This window comes from Doryrhamphus excisus, linkage group LG2, assembly GCF_037039965.1.
Source record: "Doryrhamphus excisus strain RoL-2023G ecotype Guam linkage group LG2, RoL_Dexc_Guam_v1.1, whole genome shotgun sequence".
Taxonomy (NCBI): Eukaryota; Metazoa; Chordata; class Actinopteri; order Syngnathiformes; family Syngnathidae; genus Doryrhamphus; species Doryrhamphus excisus.
In genome coordinates this window covers 22,651,570-22,670,284 of record NC_136358.1, presented here as the reverse complement: position 1 = coordinate 22,670,284, position 18,715 = coordinate 22,651,570, and the positions used below count along the sequence as shown (strand labels likewise).

The 18,715-nt window shown below is 45.4% G+C and overlaps 1 protein-coding gene across 1 annotated transcript in view; it reads right to left on the bottom strand.

The window, feature by feature from the left end:
* The window catches only part of LOC131109406 (dynein axonemal heavy chain 8-like), a 68,165-nt gene that overhangs the window by 10,166 nt on the left and 39,284 nt on the right, over nt 1–18,715 (bottom strand). Inside the window, exons 49-75 of the mRNA XM_078789166.1 lie at nt 16,223–16,464; nt 16,010–16,150; nt 15,703–15,934; nt 15,495–15,637; nt 14,946–15,080; nt 13,018–13,140; nt 12,626–12,839; nt 12,455–12,564; nt 12,223–12,386; nt 10,580–10,772; nt 10,396–10,518; nt 10,194–10,324; nt 9,827–9,980; nt 8,359–8,523; nt 8,053–8,279; nt 7,859–7,977; nt 6,587–6,690; nt 5,841–6,017; nt 5,602–5,769; nt 5,315–5,530; nt 3,433–3,570; nt 3,241–3,368; nt 2,793–2,961; nt 2,554–2,709; nt 1,796–1,951; nt 1,333–1,515; nt 1,153–1,258 (exon numbers count right to left, since the gene is read on the bottom strand). Of these exons, the coding sequence (XP_078645292.1) occupies nt 1,153–1,258; nt 1,333–1,515; nt 1,796–1,951; nt 2,554–2,709; nt 2,793–2,961; nt 3,241–3,368; nt 3,433–3,570; nt 5,315–5,530; nt 5,602–5,769; nt 5,841–6,017; nt 6,587–6,690; nt 7,859–7,977; nt 8,053–8,279; nt 8,359–8,523; nt 9,827–9,980; nt 10,194–10,324; nt 10,396–10,518; nt 10,580–10,772; nt 12,223–12,386; nt 12,455–12,564; nt 12,626–12,839; nt 13,018–13,140; nt 14,946–15,080; nt 15,495–15,637; nt 15,703–15,934; nt 16,010–16,150; nt 16,223–16,464 (4,317 nt within the window). The remainder of the gene's footprint in view (nt 1–1,152; nt 1,259–1,332; nt 1,516–1,795; nt 1,952–2,553; nt 2,710–2,792; nt 2,962–3,240; nt 3,369–3,432; nt 3,571–5,314; nt 5,531–5,601; nt 5,770–5,840; nt 6,018–6,586; nt 6,691–7,858; nt 7,978–8,052; nt 8,280–8,358; nt 8,524–9,826; nt 9,981–10,193; nt 10,325–10,395; nt 10,519–10,579; nt 10,773–12,222; nt 12,387–12,454; nt 12,565–12,625; nt 12,840–13,017; nt 13,141–14,945; nt 15,081–15,494; nt 15,638–15,702; nt 15,935–16,009; nt 16,151–16,222; nt 16,465–18,715) is intronic.

The window sequence follows — 18,715 nt, the reverse complement described above, 5'->3', positions numbered from 1 at the left end:
GAGAGCTGGTATTATAAATATTATTATATATAATAATATAATATTTATATTATTTAATATTATATATAATATTATTATATGTATATATTATAATATTATATAAATAAAATTCATTCATTCATTTTCTCCCGCTTTTTCCTCACAAGGGTCGTGGGGGGTGCTGGTGCCTCTCCCAGCTGTCTTGGGGCGAGAGGCGGGGTACACCCTGGACTGGTGGCCAGCCAATCACAGGGCACATATAGACAAACAACCATTCACACTCACATTCATACCTATGGACAATTTGGAGTGGCCAATTAACCTAGCATGTTTTTGGAATGTGGGAGGAAACCGGAGTACCCGGAGAAAACCCACGCATGCACGGGGAGAACATGCAAACTCCACACAGAGATGGCCGAGGGTGGAATTGAACCCTGGTCTCCTAGCTGTGAGGTCTGCGTGCTAACCACTCGCCCGCTGTCCCGCCCTATAAATAAAATATTATTATAAATATTATATTATAAATATTATATTTTGTTTTTTTTATACCATTGTGCCTGAACGATTCCTGCCGCCCTGTGACCCCTTCCTTATAGCATTAAAAATAATAATAATAATTAAAAAAATTAAATTAAATTAAAATAAATAATAATAATAACCAGATGATGCAATGTCAGCAGACATTGCGTGTGAATTCTGAAAAGCTTTGAAAAGGTGTGAAAATAAAAATTTAGAGTGATCACAGAAGGCATTCGGATGCCGAAGCTGGACTGAAATGCTGTGGAAATTAGCAAAAACGTAGAATGAAATTAAGAATAAATTGGCAGTTTGAGCTCCAATCAAGAATGAACCAACCGTCTCTGGATCTGGATCCAAGCACTCTAAGAGCTGCACGATACAACTTTTACTAATTTTCCACAACGGAACAAAACAGCTAGCAGAGTCTCCCGTCAGGAGGAGTTTCAACTCTTTAACCATGTTACGAGGGAGTGCTTTATTTATCATTACATATGATTTTATCAATTACTGAGTCATATGGATGGAGTCCTCCAAGCTAATGAAAGTCATACAAAATATGATCTTTTCTTACCCAGGCACCCTGACATTCTGTTCTCATGTTTTTGGAAACTGTTAAACTAAGTCGATATATGGTAAATAAAAAATACTTGTAACCTTTAGTGGTGCTGAGTTTGTACAGCAAGTTGTCTTCCAGCTCCTGCATCTTCCTCTTGTTGGACGTCACGTCCTCAATCAGCTTCAAGCGTTCCGCCTCCAGTTCCTGCCACAAACATTGAGTCTTCAGTTATGCAACATCGGCATGACTACATCCATTCTGGAAAGACGAAAAATAACCTTCTTCTCCGCCAGGATGACGCGACCCAGTAGCTGGTCCTCGAGGCCCTTCATGTTGACTGTGAAGTCAATAATGGACGTCTTGGCGCTCACCTCGGGGGTATAGGATGGATTGGGAAGTTTGGTGGTGATGTAGAGACGGAAATTGGCCGACACATCCACATCTTTGTCTCCCACTTTCACCTTCACTCAAAGAAAAAAAAAGATGTTTAGTGCTGTTCATGGTTTTATTTTGGTAAGTTTTCCACTTCCTTTGTTTGATAGAACTGTCAATTATGTATCTTTTTGTGAACATAGGACTTATCTTGTATAGTTAGGGCTGGTGTTATGTGCGACTGACAAGTGAGTGAGTCAACATGGATGCTGGCCATGTTAGCATCATATATTTGTAACCTCTTGTAACGTCTTACGTCAACTAGGAAGTATTTCACTTAAATCTTGTCTTTGCTTTTGCTCGGATTACCTTGAAGTTGGATCCAGATTTAAAGAAGTTCTTCTCAAGGATATTGTCCAGGGCGGGGTCCAGCTCTTCGCCCACATCTTCAATAAGCAGAGGCTTCCCCAAAGATACAGAGTCCTCCAAATGCGTACGAAAGAACTTATGGTTGAGAGAGGTGATCTGTAAGCGAGACGACACCCACGGTGAGATTTGGATCATGGTTCACAAATGTCTAAAATGTGGGTCCAGGGCTAATTTAGGTATGAAAGTGAGTGTGGTGTGAATGGTTGTTTATTTGATTATTTAGTTTAGTTGATTATCAGACCGGAATCTTTCCATGGTGTCCCAACTCTAAAAAGAAAGTACCCCCACACCTCCAGGTACTCCGGTTTCCTCCCACATTCCAAAAACATGCTAGGTTAATTGGTGACTCCAAATTGTCCATAGGTATGAATGTGAGTGTGAATGGTTGTTTGTCTATATGTGCCCTGTGATTGGCTGGCCAGAATTCCAGGGTGTACCCCGTCTCTCGCCGAAAGACAGCTGGGATAGGCTCCAGCATACCCGCGAGGATAAGCTAGAAAATGAATGAATGAGATGACCATTAAGAAGGGTGTAGTTGTTCTTTTAGAGTTGGGACACCATGGAAAGATTCCAGTCAGATCACGGACACTTCATACTCAACAAGCAGGATCAAAACTAGCAACCTGGTGTCAGTCAGCAAGGTCGTTTTTTTTTCAAGGGGCTTCAATTTCTTTGTTTCTAAGTGCAGAGAAGTTTACCTGGAGGGAATTGGCTTTTTCCTTTTCGGTAATCCAAGTCTTTCCTTGAGTCTGCGGGTCAACCAGAAGAGGATAGCGGGATGCTTTTGTGACGATGATGCCATTTTGCACTGACAGGTCATCTCCGGGCAGACCCTGAAGGTTCCACTCACTGATCTAGAAAAGACAAGGACACATTACTCTTTGGGAATCAAACTGTGGTCTTGATGTATTAAGATGATTAGATTTGGTCTTCTTACTGTAGGAGCGTCCACCAAGGTAGCGATCAGGTTGAGGTTTTCTGTGAAGGGAATATTATTGGTCACCAGTTCATTCTTCCACATGTCCAGCAACATGTCCCGAAACAGCTGGTTGAAGGGACCACAGTAGGACAGGAAGCCAGTGAGCTGGAGGACGTCACCCACCAGTCTATTGATGGAAAAACAAGCACAGGACATTTTGACTCCATGGAGAAGTTCACTGTATATGACAACATACAAATTCATTCAAGGGTATCTGTTATGCTCACTTTTTGACCCTATGTATGTAGGGTCCTATAGAGCAGCTACACACAATAACCTGCACAGTAAACTTTCTAGATCTTCCAGAATCTGCACCTATTCCAGCTGTTAAGTCTTCAGGTGTATTGAAAAAAAGACTTCAACTCCAAAGTGTTCTACTTTGAAATGATGTAAACGCTTCATTTACCTTTTGATCTGGGATTTAAATTCCTTACTCTGCTGAGTCCAGCGCACCTTTTCGTTACTCAGCCCACCGATAAGGTCTGAGGCTGCCTGCATTTTGTTCTTGCACATCTCCGAACGATTCACCAGTTCCTGGAGGACATTGAAAAGTTAGATCAGAGATGCTCGACCGGTAAACGATATGTATAGTAGGTACCTGCTTCTCTTTCATTGCGGCGTCACTCCTGGCCTGAACTACCGCCAGCTCAGCCTCCTTCTCCGCCAGCGTGGCCTGAGCTGCCATTTGCTCATTGCTGGCCTTTCTGTAGCGCACTTCCTGAACTGCAAGATTAGCCTACGGCCACAGACAACAAGATAGTATGGTCAGTAAAAAGTTCCTTTATACAGTCTTTTTCGCTGTTCACTCCCGCTATGCAGCCTCTCCACCTCCATATCACCGCGGGGATATCCGATCATTCGGCGTAGCGAAGGGATGATCAAAGCCAACAGCTGCTCCCGAGTGTCAACAATGGCGCAAGCGGCAAAGTACTAACGTAATAAGATGAACATCCATAGCTGCACACTTGCTTAAGTGGTCGGAATGGCATGAAAACAATAAGAAAGTCATAAATAAAACACTAATAAACACTAAAAACGTCACAAAAGGGGGCTGCAACTTCACAACTCGGACACCTGAGTTCAATTCCACCCTCGGCCATCTCTGTGTGGAGTTTGCATGTTCTCCCCGTGCATGCGTGGGTTTTCTCTGGGTACTCCGGTTTCCTCCCACATTCCAAAAACATGCTAGGTCAGGGGTGCTCACACTTTTTCAGCATGCGAGCTACTTTTAAAATGACCGAGTCAAAATGATCTATCTATTTCAAAACATCTATTTATTTTCAAATGTATTGAGGATTATTTGTACGTACAATGTATGTTGATATACCTTACATAACCAAATGAGCCAATATTGCAAAACACACATAATTAACTATTAACATTTTTTGTAATTACCTGAGTTTACTTTGATGACTTGCACTGAATTGAATCAGCCAGGGATGCATAGTCCGGACAGTAGCTGCTGATAGCCAGGTTAGCCAGGTTAGCCAGGTTAGCCAGGTTAGCCAGGTTAGCCAGGTTAGCCAGGCAAACGCACTTCGAAAAAGACATTGTAAAAAAAAAGTCCACCTTCCATTCCGTATGGAAGTGATATGTTTTTGCCTTTTTACTTGGTCCAGCTACTTCACTCATTTTAGTGACCATAAACTTTAGCGAGGGCTTAAAATCTGACGCAATTCGCCGACTAGCTTAGCACTTTGCATCGTTGTTTACGCATGAGCGGTGACCTAAAGGTCAAAATTCAGTTGTCATCTGACTGGTTGTCCTGTATGTCAATCAAGTAACGGGGATGGATGATAGACTGACATCGTAAGTTCTGCTGCACTTAGAGACGTTGTTTGATTTGATTGGTCACCCGAAGGGCAACATTCAGTTGTCATCTGAATGGCTGCCCGGTATATCAATCAAGTGACGGCATTGATGCTAGGATGATATTTTTTTAATGTCACGCCGCGATCGACCAGTACCACCTCCGCGATCGACCGGTAGATCGCGATCGACTTAATGAGCACCCCTGTGCTAGGTTAATTGGCCACTCCAAATTGTCCATAGGTATGAATGTGAGTGTGAATGGTTGTTTGTCAATATGTGCCTGGTGATTGGCCGGCGACCAGTCCAGGGTGTACACCGCCTCTCGCCTGAAGACAGATGGGATAGGCTCCAGCACCCCCCACGACCCTCGCCCAGCCCGAAGTGGAATAAGTGTTTCCCATTAAATGCATTCTTAGCATCTTTTTAGCCGTTTTTGTATCTTTAGAATGCACTAAATATACATGTTCATGTTTTTCAATATTGGTGGGGTCATGTGTTTCCATATTTTTTCCATGGCTGGAAAATTAGTAATTTTCCAGGTTTCCTCGATGGGAATCCTGTTGCACGGTAGGCTGAACAGTGTCATTGATTTGAATTGTGTGATGACACCAATCTGTTGCCTCAAGCGCAACACAAAGGCTAAGACTTGACCGATCTTCCAAACTCACCTTGAGTGGCAGCACTTCCTTGTTGATGTCATAGAAAGTGGCCATGGCTTTAGTCCAGGCGAGCAAGCCGGCAACGCTGCCACACACTTTCTTGGCGTTCTCCATGGTGTAGTCCTCCATGTCAAAGTAGGGCTGCAAAAGTTCCACCGTCTCCTCGTTGATCTTGTCCTTGACAAATTGCTGGAGGTTGGCCAAAAAGCCTGTGCTGCCCATCAGCTGGAGAAGGAATGAAGGTGGAACAATGTGAGCCGCGCAGAACAGACACAAGGACAAATCAGTGTCCGTACCCTGAGGGCGTCCCCCCATGAGGGCTTGATACAGGGCAGATTTGGATCCATGGTGACGGTTTCTAGCTTCCTTTGGAAGAGCAGCAGGCAGCAGTCCATGATCCTCATGATCAGGTGCGGAGGCTTGGCCAGTTTTCTCACAGTGGCAATGTCGGCGGGTTTGATGGTCTGCAGTTTTGTGAACACGCCGTCAGCAGGGATGCGCTACAAGTGGTTTGCTGAAATGACAAAAATCTCACATTCAGAGCAGCCTCGGCCTCCATCAACGCTGGCTTGGCCGCCTCCAGTTTTTCCTCGGCGATGGCCTTCTCGTACGTGATCTCCTCCACGATCTTCTGGGCTTTGTCACTCACAGTTTGGACTTCGTTCTTTATCTTAGTGGCGGCCTCATTTCGAATCATCACCTCGGCTAACACCTGACATATGAGAGTGAAACACATTGTATCACAAACATTTGTATCATGGAAGGTATTTCATGTGCCATGAAATCCCCTAAATACATCTCGGACCTCATCCAAATTTACTCTCCAGCACGCTCACCGAGGTCCGAGGGCCAGATCCAACTTGTAGTGCCCAAGACGAGACTTAAGACCAGGGGAGACCAAGCCTTTTCTGTGGTTGGCCCCAAGCTATGGAACTCTCGCCCCTCCCAAGTAAAAAAGGCCCCCAACATCGAAAACTTTAAGTCTCGTCTTAAAACCCACTTTTATTTTATATAGTCGTATGGTCGTATTTTTTTTTATTGGTTTTATTTTTTATATTTTTATTGCTTTGCGTCTTGTTTTTAATATCTATTTTACTGCTTTATTTTTTACTTTTAGTTTTGGATTATTACTTTTTATTTTACTAGTCGGTGCAGCACTTTGGAAACTCTGTTTATAAAATGTGCAATATAAATAAAATGGATTGGATTGGATTGGATGAATACTACAAATCCCCCCCCCCCACCCCCAACGTGTGTGTGCCGTGCTAATAATCAACAAACCTTGTCAGCTTTGGCGGAGGCCACCACCAACTCTTTCTCGCTGACTTCAAGTTCTTTGGAAAGCTTAGCCACTGACACGCTAGCCTCCATCAGTTTGTTCAAGCCTGCAATACAAAATTACATGGAGTAACTCAAAATTCTCTTTTTGGTGTTCAAACAGTAGTATGTGTCCCTACAGCGTCTTTATACAGTATGCACCAAACCTGACTTTATACAGCAAAAAGAGTTCCTTACATTTCAGTTACAAAAACAAAATGCAGTTTTTAAATAAAATGTGATTATTTAGGGAGAAAAAAAAACATGACAACTTCACAGCTTCACAGAAGCAACTTAGAAGTTCGAGCTGTCAGTCAGTTTGTGTCATTTTGTTAGGCCAATGTAGCATGAGGGCTGCACGGCGGTCGAGTGGTTAGCGCGCAAACCTCACAGCTTGGAGTTCAATCCCACCCTCGGCCATCTCTGTGTGGAGTTTGCATGTTCTCCCCGTGCATGCGTGGGTTTTCTCCGGGTACTCCGGTTTCCTCCCACATTCCAAAAACATGCTAGGTTAATTGGCCACTCCAAATTGTCCATAGGTATGAATGTGAGTGTGAATGGTTGTTTGTCTACATGTGCCCTGTGATTGGCTTGCCACCAGTCCAGGGTGTACCCCACCTCTCGCCCGAAGACAGCTGGGATAGGCTCCAGCACCCCCGCGACCCTCACCCAGCCCGAAGCGGAATAAGTGTTTCCCATTAAATGCATTCTTAGCATCATTTTAGCCGTTTTTGTATCTTTAGAATGCACTGAAATAAGAAAAATATGCATGTTCATGTTTTTCCATATTGGTGAGGTCATGTTTTTCCATATTTTTTCCAGTACCCCGCGACCCTCATGAGGATAAGCAGTAGAAAATGAATGAATGTAGCATGATATTAAAATGTAGTAATGTTGAAATGTAATGAATGAAAGCCCCTTCTCATTTGTGTATACGACAGCAAACTAGTTTCATTGTAAACATATAGTCATGTAAGATTGAAAATAAACATGGTGTCAAGTCAGTTTGCAGGCAAACCAGCGTCACCCCGGCCTCAAACTCAATCCAGCACCAACACAAAAGTTTGCTGGAGTGGAACAGGGGAGTGTGTGTTTGTCAAAAGCGAATAGAATGGACAAACAAATCATCAGCATTAGTTCTCGGCACACAAAACAACGTTTTCCCAGGAGAACTTGCTAAAAGAACCTTCGTCTGTCTGTCTGTCGGAACAAACAATTCCAATATGTCATCCTTACCGACATTCATGCGTTCGGCTAATGTGTTGATGTGCTCGTGATTTTGATGGTAGAGCGTTTTATATCCATTTATGAATGAGAGGTAAGACTTTGGGGTGACATGAGTTCTCCTCCTGAATCTGAAAAACAAGAAAAGCCCGGTTTTAAGGACTATAAAACGTTAAAAATGCTGTTTTTATATCAAAGTGGTCTACCTTTCAAAGTAGCTCTCACATGTCTCAGACACTTTGCGGTGGTACACGCCCATCGTGGTCACCATGGAGGCTTTTACCTCTTTTGAGCAAACAATAGGGAACTCTGACAGGAAGTGATGGGCCACAGCCACCAAAGCGTCCTCCGGCCAAGGGGCGAACCAGTCCATGGTGCAGCCAGATATCAACCCCGGGAACTTCAGGGACCTGGAGCGGAACTTCGGTCCCACCTGACAACATGAACAGATGCCAGAAAAAACAGTTTTCAGCTTTTCATCCATGTACACACATTTCCTGTGAAAAACGTACCGGCGAAAAACAGAGGACAACGTGTAGATTCTTTCGGGCGCGTGATATGAAGTAGTCGTAGAGGTTGTCAAACGTTGGTGGAATGCGAGGAAATTCCTTCTTCATCACTGGGATCAGGTTTTGGGTAATCTCTTGGATTTCGTCTTTGGCAAAGAGGTTGGACACCTGCACCACAAGAGAGCATATTTATTTAAGGCCTCTGTTGTGCAAAACACTGGACCAGCTCTACACCCTCAGAGGGTGCTTGAGGGTGCATGGGAGTTTGCCCAACCAGTCTACATGTGCTTTGTGGATCTGGAAAAGGCATTCGACCGTGTCCCTCGTGGCGTCCTTTGGGGGGTGCTCTGGGAGTACGGGATTGGTGGCGCGCTACTACGTGCTATCCGGTCTTTGTACAAACGGGGCAGGAGTCTGGTTCGCATTGCCAGTAGGAAGTTGAGCCTGTTTCCGGTAAACACTGGCCTCCGCCAAGGCTGCCTTTGTCACCGATTCTGTTCACAATTTTCATGGACAGAATTTCTATGCGCAGCCACGGTGTTGAGGGAGTCCAGATCGGGGGCCTTAGAATCTCATCTCTGCTATTTGGAGATGATGTGGTTCTTATGGCTTCTTTGGGCTGCGACCTTCAGCGTTTACTGGGATGGTTTGCATCTGAGTGTGAAGCGTCTGGAATGAGACTCAGTACCTCCAAATCAGAGGCCATGGTTCTCAGGGTGGAGTGCTCCCTCCGGGTTGGGAATGAGGTCCTGCCCCAGGTGGAGGAGTTTACGTATCTCGGGGTCTTGTTCACGAGTGAGGGAAAGTTGGAGCGTGAGGTCGACAGACGGATCGGTGCAGCCTCGGCAGTAATGTGGTCGCTGTCCCGGACCGTCGTGGTGAAAAGAGAGCTGAGCCGGAAGGCAAAGCTCTCAATTTACCGGTCGATCTATGTTCCCACCCTCACCTATGGTCATGAGCTTTGGGTCATGACCCAAAGAATGAGATGGCGGATACAGGCGGCTGAAATGAGTTTCCTCCGTAGGGTAGCTGGACTCACCCTAAGAAATAGGGTGAGGAGCTCAGTCATCCGGGAGGGGCTCAGAGTAGAGCCGCTTCTCCTTCACATCGAGAGGAGTCAGTTGAGGTGGCTCGGGCATCTAGTCCGGATGCCTCCCGGACACCTCCCTGGTGAGGTGTTACGGGCATGCCCAGCCGGGAAAAGGCCCCGGGGCAGACCTAGGACACGCTGGAGGGACTATGTCTCACAGCTGGCCTGGGAGCGCCTTGGTGTCCTCCCGGTGGAGCTGGAGGAGGTGGCCGGGGACCGGGAAGTCTGGGCTTCCCTACTAAGACTGCTGCCCCCGCGACCCGGACCCGGATAAGCGGAGGAAAATGGATGGATGGATGGATGATTATGCAAAAGGGACTTTATGAGCACTGACCTCGAGAAAAATCTATCATTTCTCTCACATAAAAATAAGGTCCTCACCTCTCCAGAAGAAAGTACATTATTGAGGTACTCCAAGAAGGCTTCCTGTTTGATTTCGTTGTCGGTGAAAAGAAAAGTGTTTCCGCGGCCATCGGCACCAGTTGATTTGTACAACTTTTTCAGGTCATCCATGAAGTTCGATATGTTGTAAGACCTGAAGAATGAATTTCATCCATTAAAAACGTGTAAACAATGAGAATTACCATGATTGTTGCCCCAAAGCAGTCCAATGAGCGCATGTGGACTGTGACAGATAAATATGATAAATATTTGTTCACATAAGTATTGCGAATGATGGGCAAGTTCCCCTTTAAGTTAGCTAGCAATGGTTTTATCAGCACAAAGCTCCACATTGTCCACTGCTCACTTCGTCAGTGTGATCTGATTGACTTGGTATCCTGCTATGTACGAGGCCAGACGAGTCAAACTCTGCTTTCCCGATCCTCCCACTCCCACCAGCAGGGCGTTGCCAGTGTCTGTGCGAATGACGCGTGAGATCTAAAAGAGAAATGATTGACAGTCGATAAGCGAGGACGTCCTGCGAGCGTCATTGCAAATGGTGGCTGTACCTTGACCAAGTGAGTCATGGCGTCTGTGAAGAACACCAAGTCCATGTGTGCGCCCCTGACTTCGTCGTTGTGTTTGGCCTGATAGAACCTCAGCTTCTCTTCTAGGAACGCAAAAGACGGCACCTGGGAGAAAGATTCCCCAAGTCAGTCAACAGTGAGAACAGAACAGCGACCAAGTTCATACCAGTTCATAAATTTTGGGGGCATCAAAAGAGGCGTTTTCATCTTCTTCGCCTGTCGGCTCAGGGGCCTCTCTCAGGAAGTCGACAAAGTATGGATCCTTGTGAAGCCCTGAGACCAGGCTGGGGTCGACGTGTTCTTTGACCACACGGCTCACAGCGTTCTCAAACCACTCTTTATCTTCAGCACATATGAACCTAAAGACAATCACACTGATCTGTAATGATGCCCATATTGGCACAAAGACGAAATATCGGTTCAAATCGGAATCTTTCTTTTTCCCAGTTGATACTGGAATTATTTACAAGTTTGGTATTTTGATATTTTGTTTGGTAAATATTTTTACATATTTCATTGGATTCTTATTTGTTAATTTATTAAGACTAGAGGTGCTCCGATCGATCGGCTACCAATTGGTATCGGCCGATATCAGTGTAAAAAGGATGATATCTCCTCTCCGCCGATCAGCTGCAGGACCGAGAACAAGCATGTCTGCCGTGTGTTGACATGTGATCATCCGTGATATAAGTGAGAGTGACAAGTTTTGCACCCTGCCAAACGTGCCTCAAAAATGTCTCATTGGGGTGGTGCTTTGAAAAGTTTTAAAATGATGCGGCATTTTTTTTTGGGGGGGGGGGGGGGGGTCACCACTTGGCAGGGTGTGGCGAGTTTGAGGCAGGCAATGTGATCATCCGGCAATAAAGCCCCAGTCCCAACCATCACACCATCTCCTCTCTGGGTACATAAGAGGAAGTCAGAGGGCAGCGAATGCGGCTGGAGGGACCCAGCAGAGGTGGCTAAACCTGCTTTTCATTCAGGTATCCAGTGAATAATGTGAGTAGACTAGAAAAAAAATGTATTGTGAAATAGAAAAGGTGTGGATACCAGCATTTTGTTCATGTTCTGTAAAACAAGCATATTGGGTTATTTTGGCTTGACAATAAATGTTACAAAAATGAGTAGCTCTTGGACATTTTCATTCTGTAAAAGTTAATCTCACTAGAAAAACCTTGGTGATCCTTAATATAGCCAGTAGTACATCTAAACATTTACACTGCATATATGGGATCGGGGGGCGGCACGGCGGTCCAGTGGTTAGCATGCAGACCTCACAGCTAGGAGACCAGGGTTCAATTCCTCGGCCAGCTCTGTGTGGAGTTTGCATGTTCTCCCCATGCATGCGTGGGTTTTCTCTGGGTACTCCGGTTTCCTCCCACATTCCAAAAACATGATAGGTTAATTGGAGACTCCAAATTGTCCATAGGTATGAATGTGAGTGTGAATGGTTGTTTGTCTATATGTGAATGGTTGTTTGTTTATATGTGCCCTGTGATTGGCTGGCGACCAGTCCAAGGTGTACCCCGCCTCTCGCCAGAAGGCAGCTGGGATAGGCTCCAGCACCCCCGCGACCCTCGTGAGGAAAAAGCGGTAGAAAATGAATGAATGAATATGGGATCGGACCATTTCACTCATGGATTATCTGTATCAGCATCATAAAATCCTGATGGGAGAACCCCTAAGCAAGACTAACCTGTCTTACTTGTTGATAGTAGCAGTTTTAATTGACTATTGCTCATGATTCTCAGTATTTTGTTGGGACAAAATAACAAAAAAGAGAAATTAGACAAAAAAAAGGCACTCGCATACCGGTCGGCGATGACCCGAGTGCATTCACTTTTGAAAAGGGACATGAGGATGTTCAAGTCGTTGCACTGCTCCGCCTCCACCTTCAGCATTCCCTGCCAGATCCTGGACAAGTCTCGCAAGTTGAAGATGTAGTGGAACTTGGAGGGCGTCGGCAGCATCTTTATCTGTTGCATGTGTCATGTCGACATGCATGAATACATCCTAAATGTACGGAAAATAATCCACGGGTTACCTTGGTCCACTGCCATACGATCCTCCCAGCTGACACAAGCTTCTTCACCATAACTGTTATTTGAGGCTTGAACTTCCTGCACTCGTCGAAATAGCCGCAGCCAATCACGCCTATAGGAACGAGTGTTAAAAACAAATATGATAATTTCATAGATGTTTAATGTTTGGCTACCGAAGATCTTGTCGATGGAGGTGTTGGACGGCAGCGTGCAGTTGAAGACGGTGAACTGCCTCTTAAGCCGCTGCGGGATGTCGTTTCGTCCGCCGCCGGGGTGGATCATGGCGGCCAACATTTGCACGTCCACAATCGTGATGAAGTCTCCCGGCTTGTCTAAGTTGTACATGCCGCCCATTTCCATCATTTGGCGGACTATCTCGTTGGTAATCTGTAAGACATCCGTCATGTACTATGAAGACCCTAACGATGCAAACCCTGGGCATCCTAACCAGATGCCCGAGCCACCTCATCTGGCTCCTCTCAATGCGGAGGAGTAGCGGTTCTACTCAGAGTCTCTCCGGGAATATTTGGACAGCTTATTAATAATTTGGAGTTTACACACACACCTGATCTCCCCATTCATTGACAAGAGGCATATTGATGTCATCCACAAAGACTGACATCCTGCGGCCCCCTGGCGGTCCATAAGTGCTGCCGATCCTCTTCTCAATGTAGCTCTCCACCGTGCGCTGCAATGACAAAACATTATCCATGTAACAGACAACTCTTGCCTTCCAACAGTCATATATTCATTTATATGTGGTGGTCGTATGCACCCCACATCATGATATAACAGCATAGCAAGTGTTGGGATTAGTACTCTTCTCTGCAAAGTAAGAGCACAATTTGTACACAAGGTCATTCTGAGTGCTTTATATTAGGGATCGACCGATGTGTTTTTTTTGGGGCCGATGCCGATACCAATTTTTTTCCATCACACTTAGCCGATGGCCGATTTAGCTTGGGCTGATATTTGTGGCCGATACTGCTTTTGCTCCCTCAATTTACATGAAAAAATGACCATGATAACAAATATTCCAAATATTTATTGAAATGTAAACACTGAACACAGTAGGATTCAGCTTTCTTAAACACACATTTAAACGGCATTATCAACTTTAAAAGGAATAAATATTCAACCATGTGCAAAACATTTCTGTCGTATTTTAAGTTTTATCTAGCATCGATGTGATGACTGCTCCTCCGCAGCATGACGTGCACCCTACCCCCCCTCCACACACACACACAAAAACATCACACTGACACAATTTAGTACAATATATAAAACATTTCTCTCATCATTAAAGTTCGTGTTGGGCACGATAAAGACCCCTAAGACCCCTAAAGCAGACACGACTGCTCCAATTCCTTATACACACACACACAGCATTTAAAGTTTCACGCATTTAAAGTTGCATAGTTGTTCATTCTTGTTCTGCTCAACTAGTGAGAGTGCTTTTATTCTTCTGTTGCGTTGGTATGTGATGTTTTTGGGCTTTCTTGTTGTCACACCATGACTTAAACTGTTATGCCTAGCGATCACGCAGTGAAATGTGATGGGCTTAGTAAAGTGTTAAAAGGAAGCTAACTATTACTTGTAAAAACACGGCCTTGATGTGGTTCAACAGTGGGGGCGGGGTATCGCAACTACGTGTGTTGCGGGGTCCTCTGCCGCCGGGGCAGCTTTGTGTTGCCTGACTGCAAATAATGCGGCGGAAAATATATCGGCAATCCCATGCGCGTATCGGCCGATACCGATACAAGGAAAAACGCAAATATCGGCCCGATATATCGGCCGGCCTATGTATCGGTCGATCCTTACTTTACATCAAAGAAGGCTAAAATAACTTCATAAATTATTTTCAGACCATTACATACAATTTCATAAAATCATTCCATAAAACAAAAAATAATAATAAAGGGGACCTATGATGCTTTTTCCACTTTTCTGACCTACAAATGTAGTTTGAATGTTGTATTCTGGTGTCATAGAGGGGCGGACTTTCTTATATATGGTTCACAGTTAGGAAGCACTTTGGGCACATGACCAATCACAGCGGAGTGGGCACGCCCGGAGGAACAGACCATTTTGTCGAGAAGCACAAATCAAAGGAAATTCAGCTGGAATAGGTGCAGATTCTAGAAGATCTATAAAGTTTTCTGTGCTGGTTATTGTGTGTAGCTGCTCTATAGGAGTCCACGACTCAACACAAAGGGTCAAAAAAATGATCATTTAAAAAGTGATGAGTTGAATAGAAGCGTTTGAATATTGCCAAAGTTGATGATTGTCTCACATCTTCTGGATGACCAGACTGAAATGCAGCCTTACTGTGGTTAGCAGAGCTGTTTTGAAGTCTGACAGGAAGCCAATGCAGAGACCTAAAACCCTGGACTACTGTGGTCATATTTCCTGGTTCTATTCATGACTCGAGCAGCAGCATTCCGGATGTATTGCAACTCTTTTACAGCTCTAGAGCTTTAGAGAGTCTTTTACCTGAAACATGATGGGTTCTGTGGCGGATGAGAAGTTCAGGGACTTGAACAGGTCTGTCTCAGGGTCAAATTTCTTGGCGTGGCTTTTAATCATCACCGTCTTGGCTGTCCCTTGCTCACCAATCAGCAAGACGGCCTGTTGGGAGAATTGAACATGGGTAATTCATTCATTCATTTTCTACCGCTTTTTCCTCACGAGGGTCGCGGGGGTGCTGGAGCCTATCCCAGCTGTCTTCGAGCGAGAGGTGGGGTCCACCCTGGACTGGTGGCCAGCCAATCACAGGGCACATATAGACAAACAACCATTCACACTCACATTCATACCTATGGACAATTTGGAGTCACCAATTAACCTAGCATGTTTTTGGAATGTGGGAGGAAACCGGAGTACCCGGAGAAAACCCACGCATGCACTCCACACAGAGATGGCCGAGGGTGGAATTGAACCCTGGTCTCCTAGCTGTGAGGTCTGCGCGCTAACCACTCGACCACTGTGCCGCCAACATGGGTAATTGTACATTTTCATTATGTTTTAAAGAAAGCATGTCACCTTGTGTTGCTTGGCGATGGTGTCCAGCAAGAAAGCGGTCCTCGTGTTATCGACATTGGGAACAAGAATGGAGGAGTAGTCAGGCACGTGGTCTTGTGGATATTCATACTGGCCTACGTGGTTGTTCCAGTGACACCACTGACCTGGAACAACAAGTCCATGTCAACAGGTAACACAAGTAAACCAAGTTAAGAGGAAGTGAGCGTACCATCCGTATCCACCATGTACTCAAATATGGTCTCCCCCTGCTGGGTGTGAGGCAAGTCAATATTGCATGTGTGTTCTCGGAAAAAAGACTCTAGTTTGTCGCGGTCGTCCAACTCCAAAAGAGAGCCTAGACTCCACATGAGGCAGAAGACAAAAAGGCGCTCCAGGTGTTTGTCGCCGACCAGGCCACCCATCTGCTTGGTTGGGATGAGACCCTCCAGCAGGTTGACAGACTGAGGGATGTATCCAAATCAGGAACAGGTTATTTTTAATATATTTACAGTTGTGTTTCCTTGAAAGTTTTCTACCTGCATGATGTAGTTGCACTCCAGAAATGCCATCTTGGGCTTCAGGTTCAGCCTCATGAACGTATAAGCGTCCCAAAATATCTTGTCATACAAAATAATGATGTTCTCCGCTTCGTCAGCGTTACGCTTGTTCGTCCAACCCTTTAAAACAAAGCGTCGCATTCAACCCCCTCCTTGAGAGAAGCATCTGGTCTGCACTGGTGACAACATTACCTTAAGTATGGGTGCCCAGCTAAGAGCCGAAGAGCTCATGAAAACCATACCGACGCGGGAAACTGTGGCCGGGGAAGCGTTCTCGATGTTATGCACTTCAAACACCAGCTTGCAGGCTGGCGACATGGTGATACGGTCACCGTTGGCCAGCGTGAGGGTCTTGTTGTCGTCCAGCACGGAGTTGAGATTCTCGATCCAGATGGCGTCCACGGGGCCGTCCAGCACAATCCATATTATCTCCCCTGAAGACCACGGTCACCATGAGCCATCACAGGTCCGTAAGTTAGGGAATAAGCTAGTAACCATTTTGGCATTGTACACTTTCAAACAGCATCAAGAGGAGTGTGATGGTTCTGATCCATACTTGCTCATGAACAAGCACACAATGTAGGCATGTTCTACATATTGTTTATGATAAATTGAAGTACAATGGTGTGGAAAAGTGTTTGCCACCTTCCCGATTTATTTTTCTTTTGCATGTTTGTCACTTTTCTCCGGGTACTCCGGTTTCCTCCCACATTCCAAAAACATGCTAGGTTAATTGTCCACTCCAATTTGTCCAAAGGTATGAATGTGAGTGTGAATGGTTGTTTGTCTATATGTGCCCTGTGATTGGCTGGCAACCAGTCCAGGGTGTACCCCGCCTCTCGCCCAAAGACAGCTGGGATAGGCTCCAGCACCCCCCGCGACCCTCATGAGGAAAAAGCGGTAGAAAATGAATGAATGAATGTTTGTCACTTAAATGTTTCAGATAGTAAAAATGATTTCAATATTAGTCAATGACAACACAACTGAACACAAAATGGTGTGTCCTTAGGTGAGGGTATGAACGTAGATAAATACCGGTAAATTGGGAGCTTTCCTGCTTCGGCTTAGCTCTCTTGGACCAATTCGCCTGTCAAATCTCGCGTTTCCATCCTCCCACAAGGTAGTCTGACCCGGAGATGGAACTCCATCCTTTTTCGGGCAAGAACCATGGAGTCAGATTTTTGAGTTGCTGATTCTCATCCCGGCCGCGTCACACTCGGCTGCGAACCGATCCAGTGAGAGTTGAAGGTCACGGCTCGATTAGGAGACCCAATCTGGCAGGCACCAAACCAGAATCCAAGATTCCGTCCATAAAAGTCATGAACTGAATCTGTGACAAAGGGCAGCCCTCGCGTAGTCAAACCCTCACCAGAAACGGGCTTGACAAACTGACACCGGGTCATACAGAGAACAAACAACTTGCATTATTCAATTCCGCATACTCCCACAGTATTCCCTACATACGTACATTTCCATCAAAGAACCTAGTCCGACTCCGTCCATCACGTACATTCTCTGCCACTGAGTCCCTGATCCATGCATTCATCCCAACCAGAATGGACTACTGCAACAGTATTCTCTACGGTACACCGTCCAAAACCCTCAACAAACTACAATATATTCAGAATTCCGCTGCCTGCCTCCTCACCTCCACCCGCTCCTGTGAACACATTACCCCTGTCCTCAAAAACCTCCACTGGCTTCCCGTCCCCCAACGCATTCACTTCAAGGTTCTTCTCATAACCTACAAAGGCCTCCACGATCTGACCCCCCCCCATATCTCACAGACCTGCTCCATCCACACAATCCCCCGCGTCCCCTTCGCTCCTCAGACTCTAACCTCCTGGCACTCCCCTTAAAGACCAAGCTCCGAACCTGGGGTGACAGAGCCTTCTCCATCGCTGCCCCCACCCTCTGGAACTCTTTGCCCCATTCACTCCGTGCTTGCCCTGACCTTCCCAGTTTCAAAAAACAACTAAAAACCCACCTCTTTAAATCTGTTTTTAATGTCTAACTTTTTATATCTGACTGCTGTGCCCCGCCCGCTTTTACTCATGTTTTAACTGTGTATTAACCAATGAATGTTGTATTTTAATGTATTTTTTGCTCTGTTTACTTGCTTTTATTCAACTCCATTCTTCTGTAAAGTGTCTTTGAGTATTTTGAAAAGCGCTATACAAATAAAATTTATTATTCATTCATTCATTTTCTACTGCTTTTTCTTCACAAGGGTCGCGGGGATGCTGGAGCCTATCCCAGCTGTCTTCGGGCGAGAGGCAGGGAACACCCCTGACTGGTGGCCAGCCAATCACAGGGCACATATAGACAAACAACCATTCACACTCACATTCATACCTATGGACAATTTGGAGTGGCCAATTAACCTAGCATGTTTTTGGAATGTGGGAGGAAACCGGAGTACCCGGAGAAAATCCACGCAAGCATGGGGAGAACATGCAAACTTAAAATGTATTCATTCATTCATTCGTTTTCTACCGCTTTTCCTCACGAGGGTCGCGAGGGTGCTGGAGCCTATCCCAGCTGCCTTCGGGCGATAGGCGGGGTCCACCCTGGACTGGTCGCCAGCCAATCACAGGGAACATACAGACAAACAACCATTCACACTCACATTCTCAAAATGTATTATTATTATTATTATTATTATAATTCCCAGAGAAACACAGT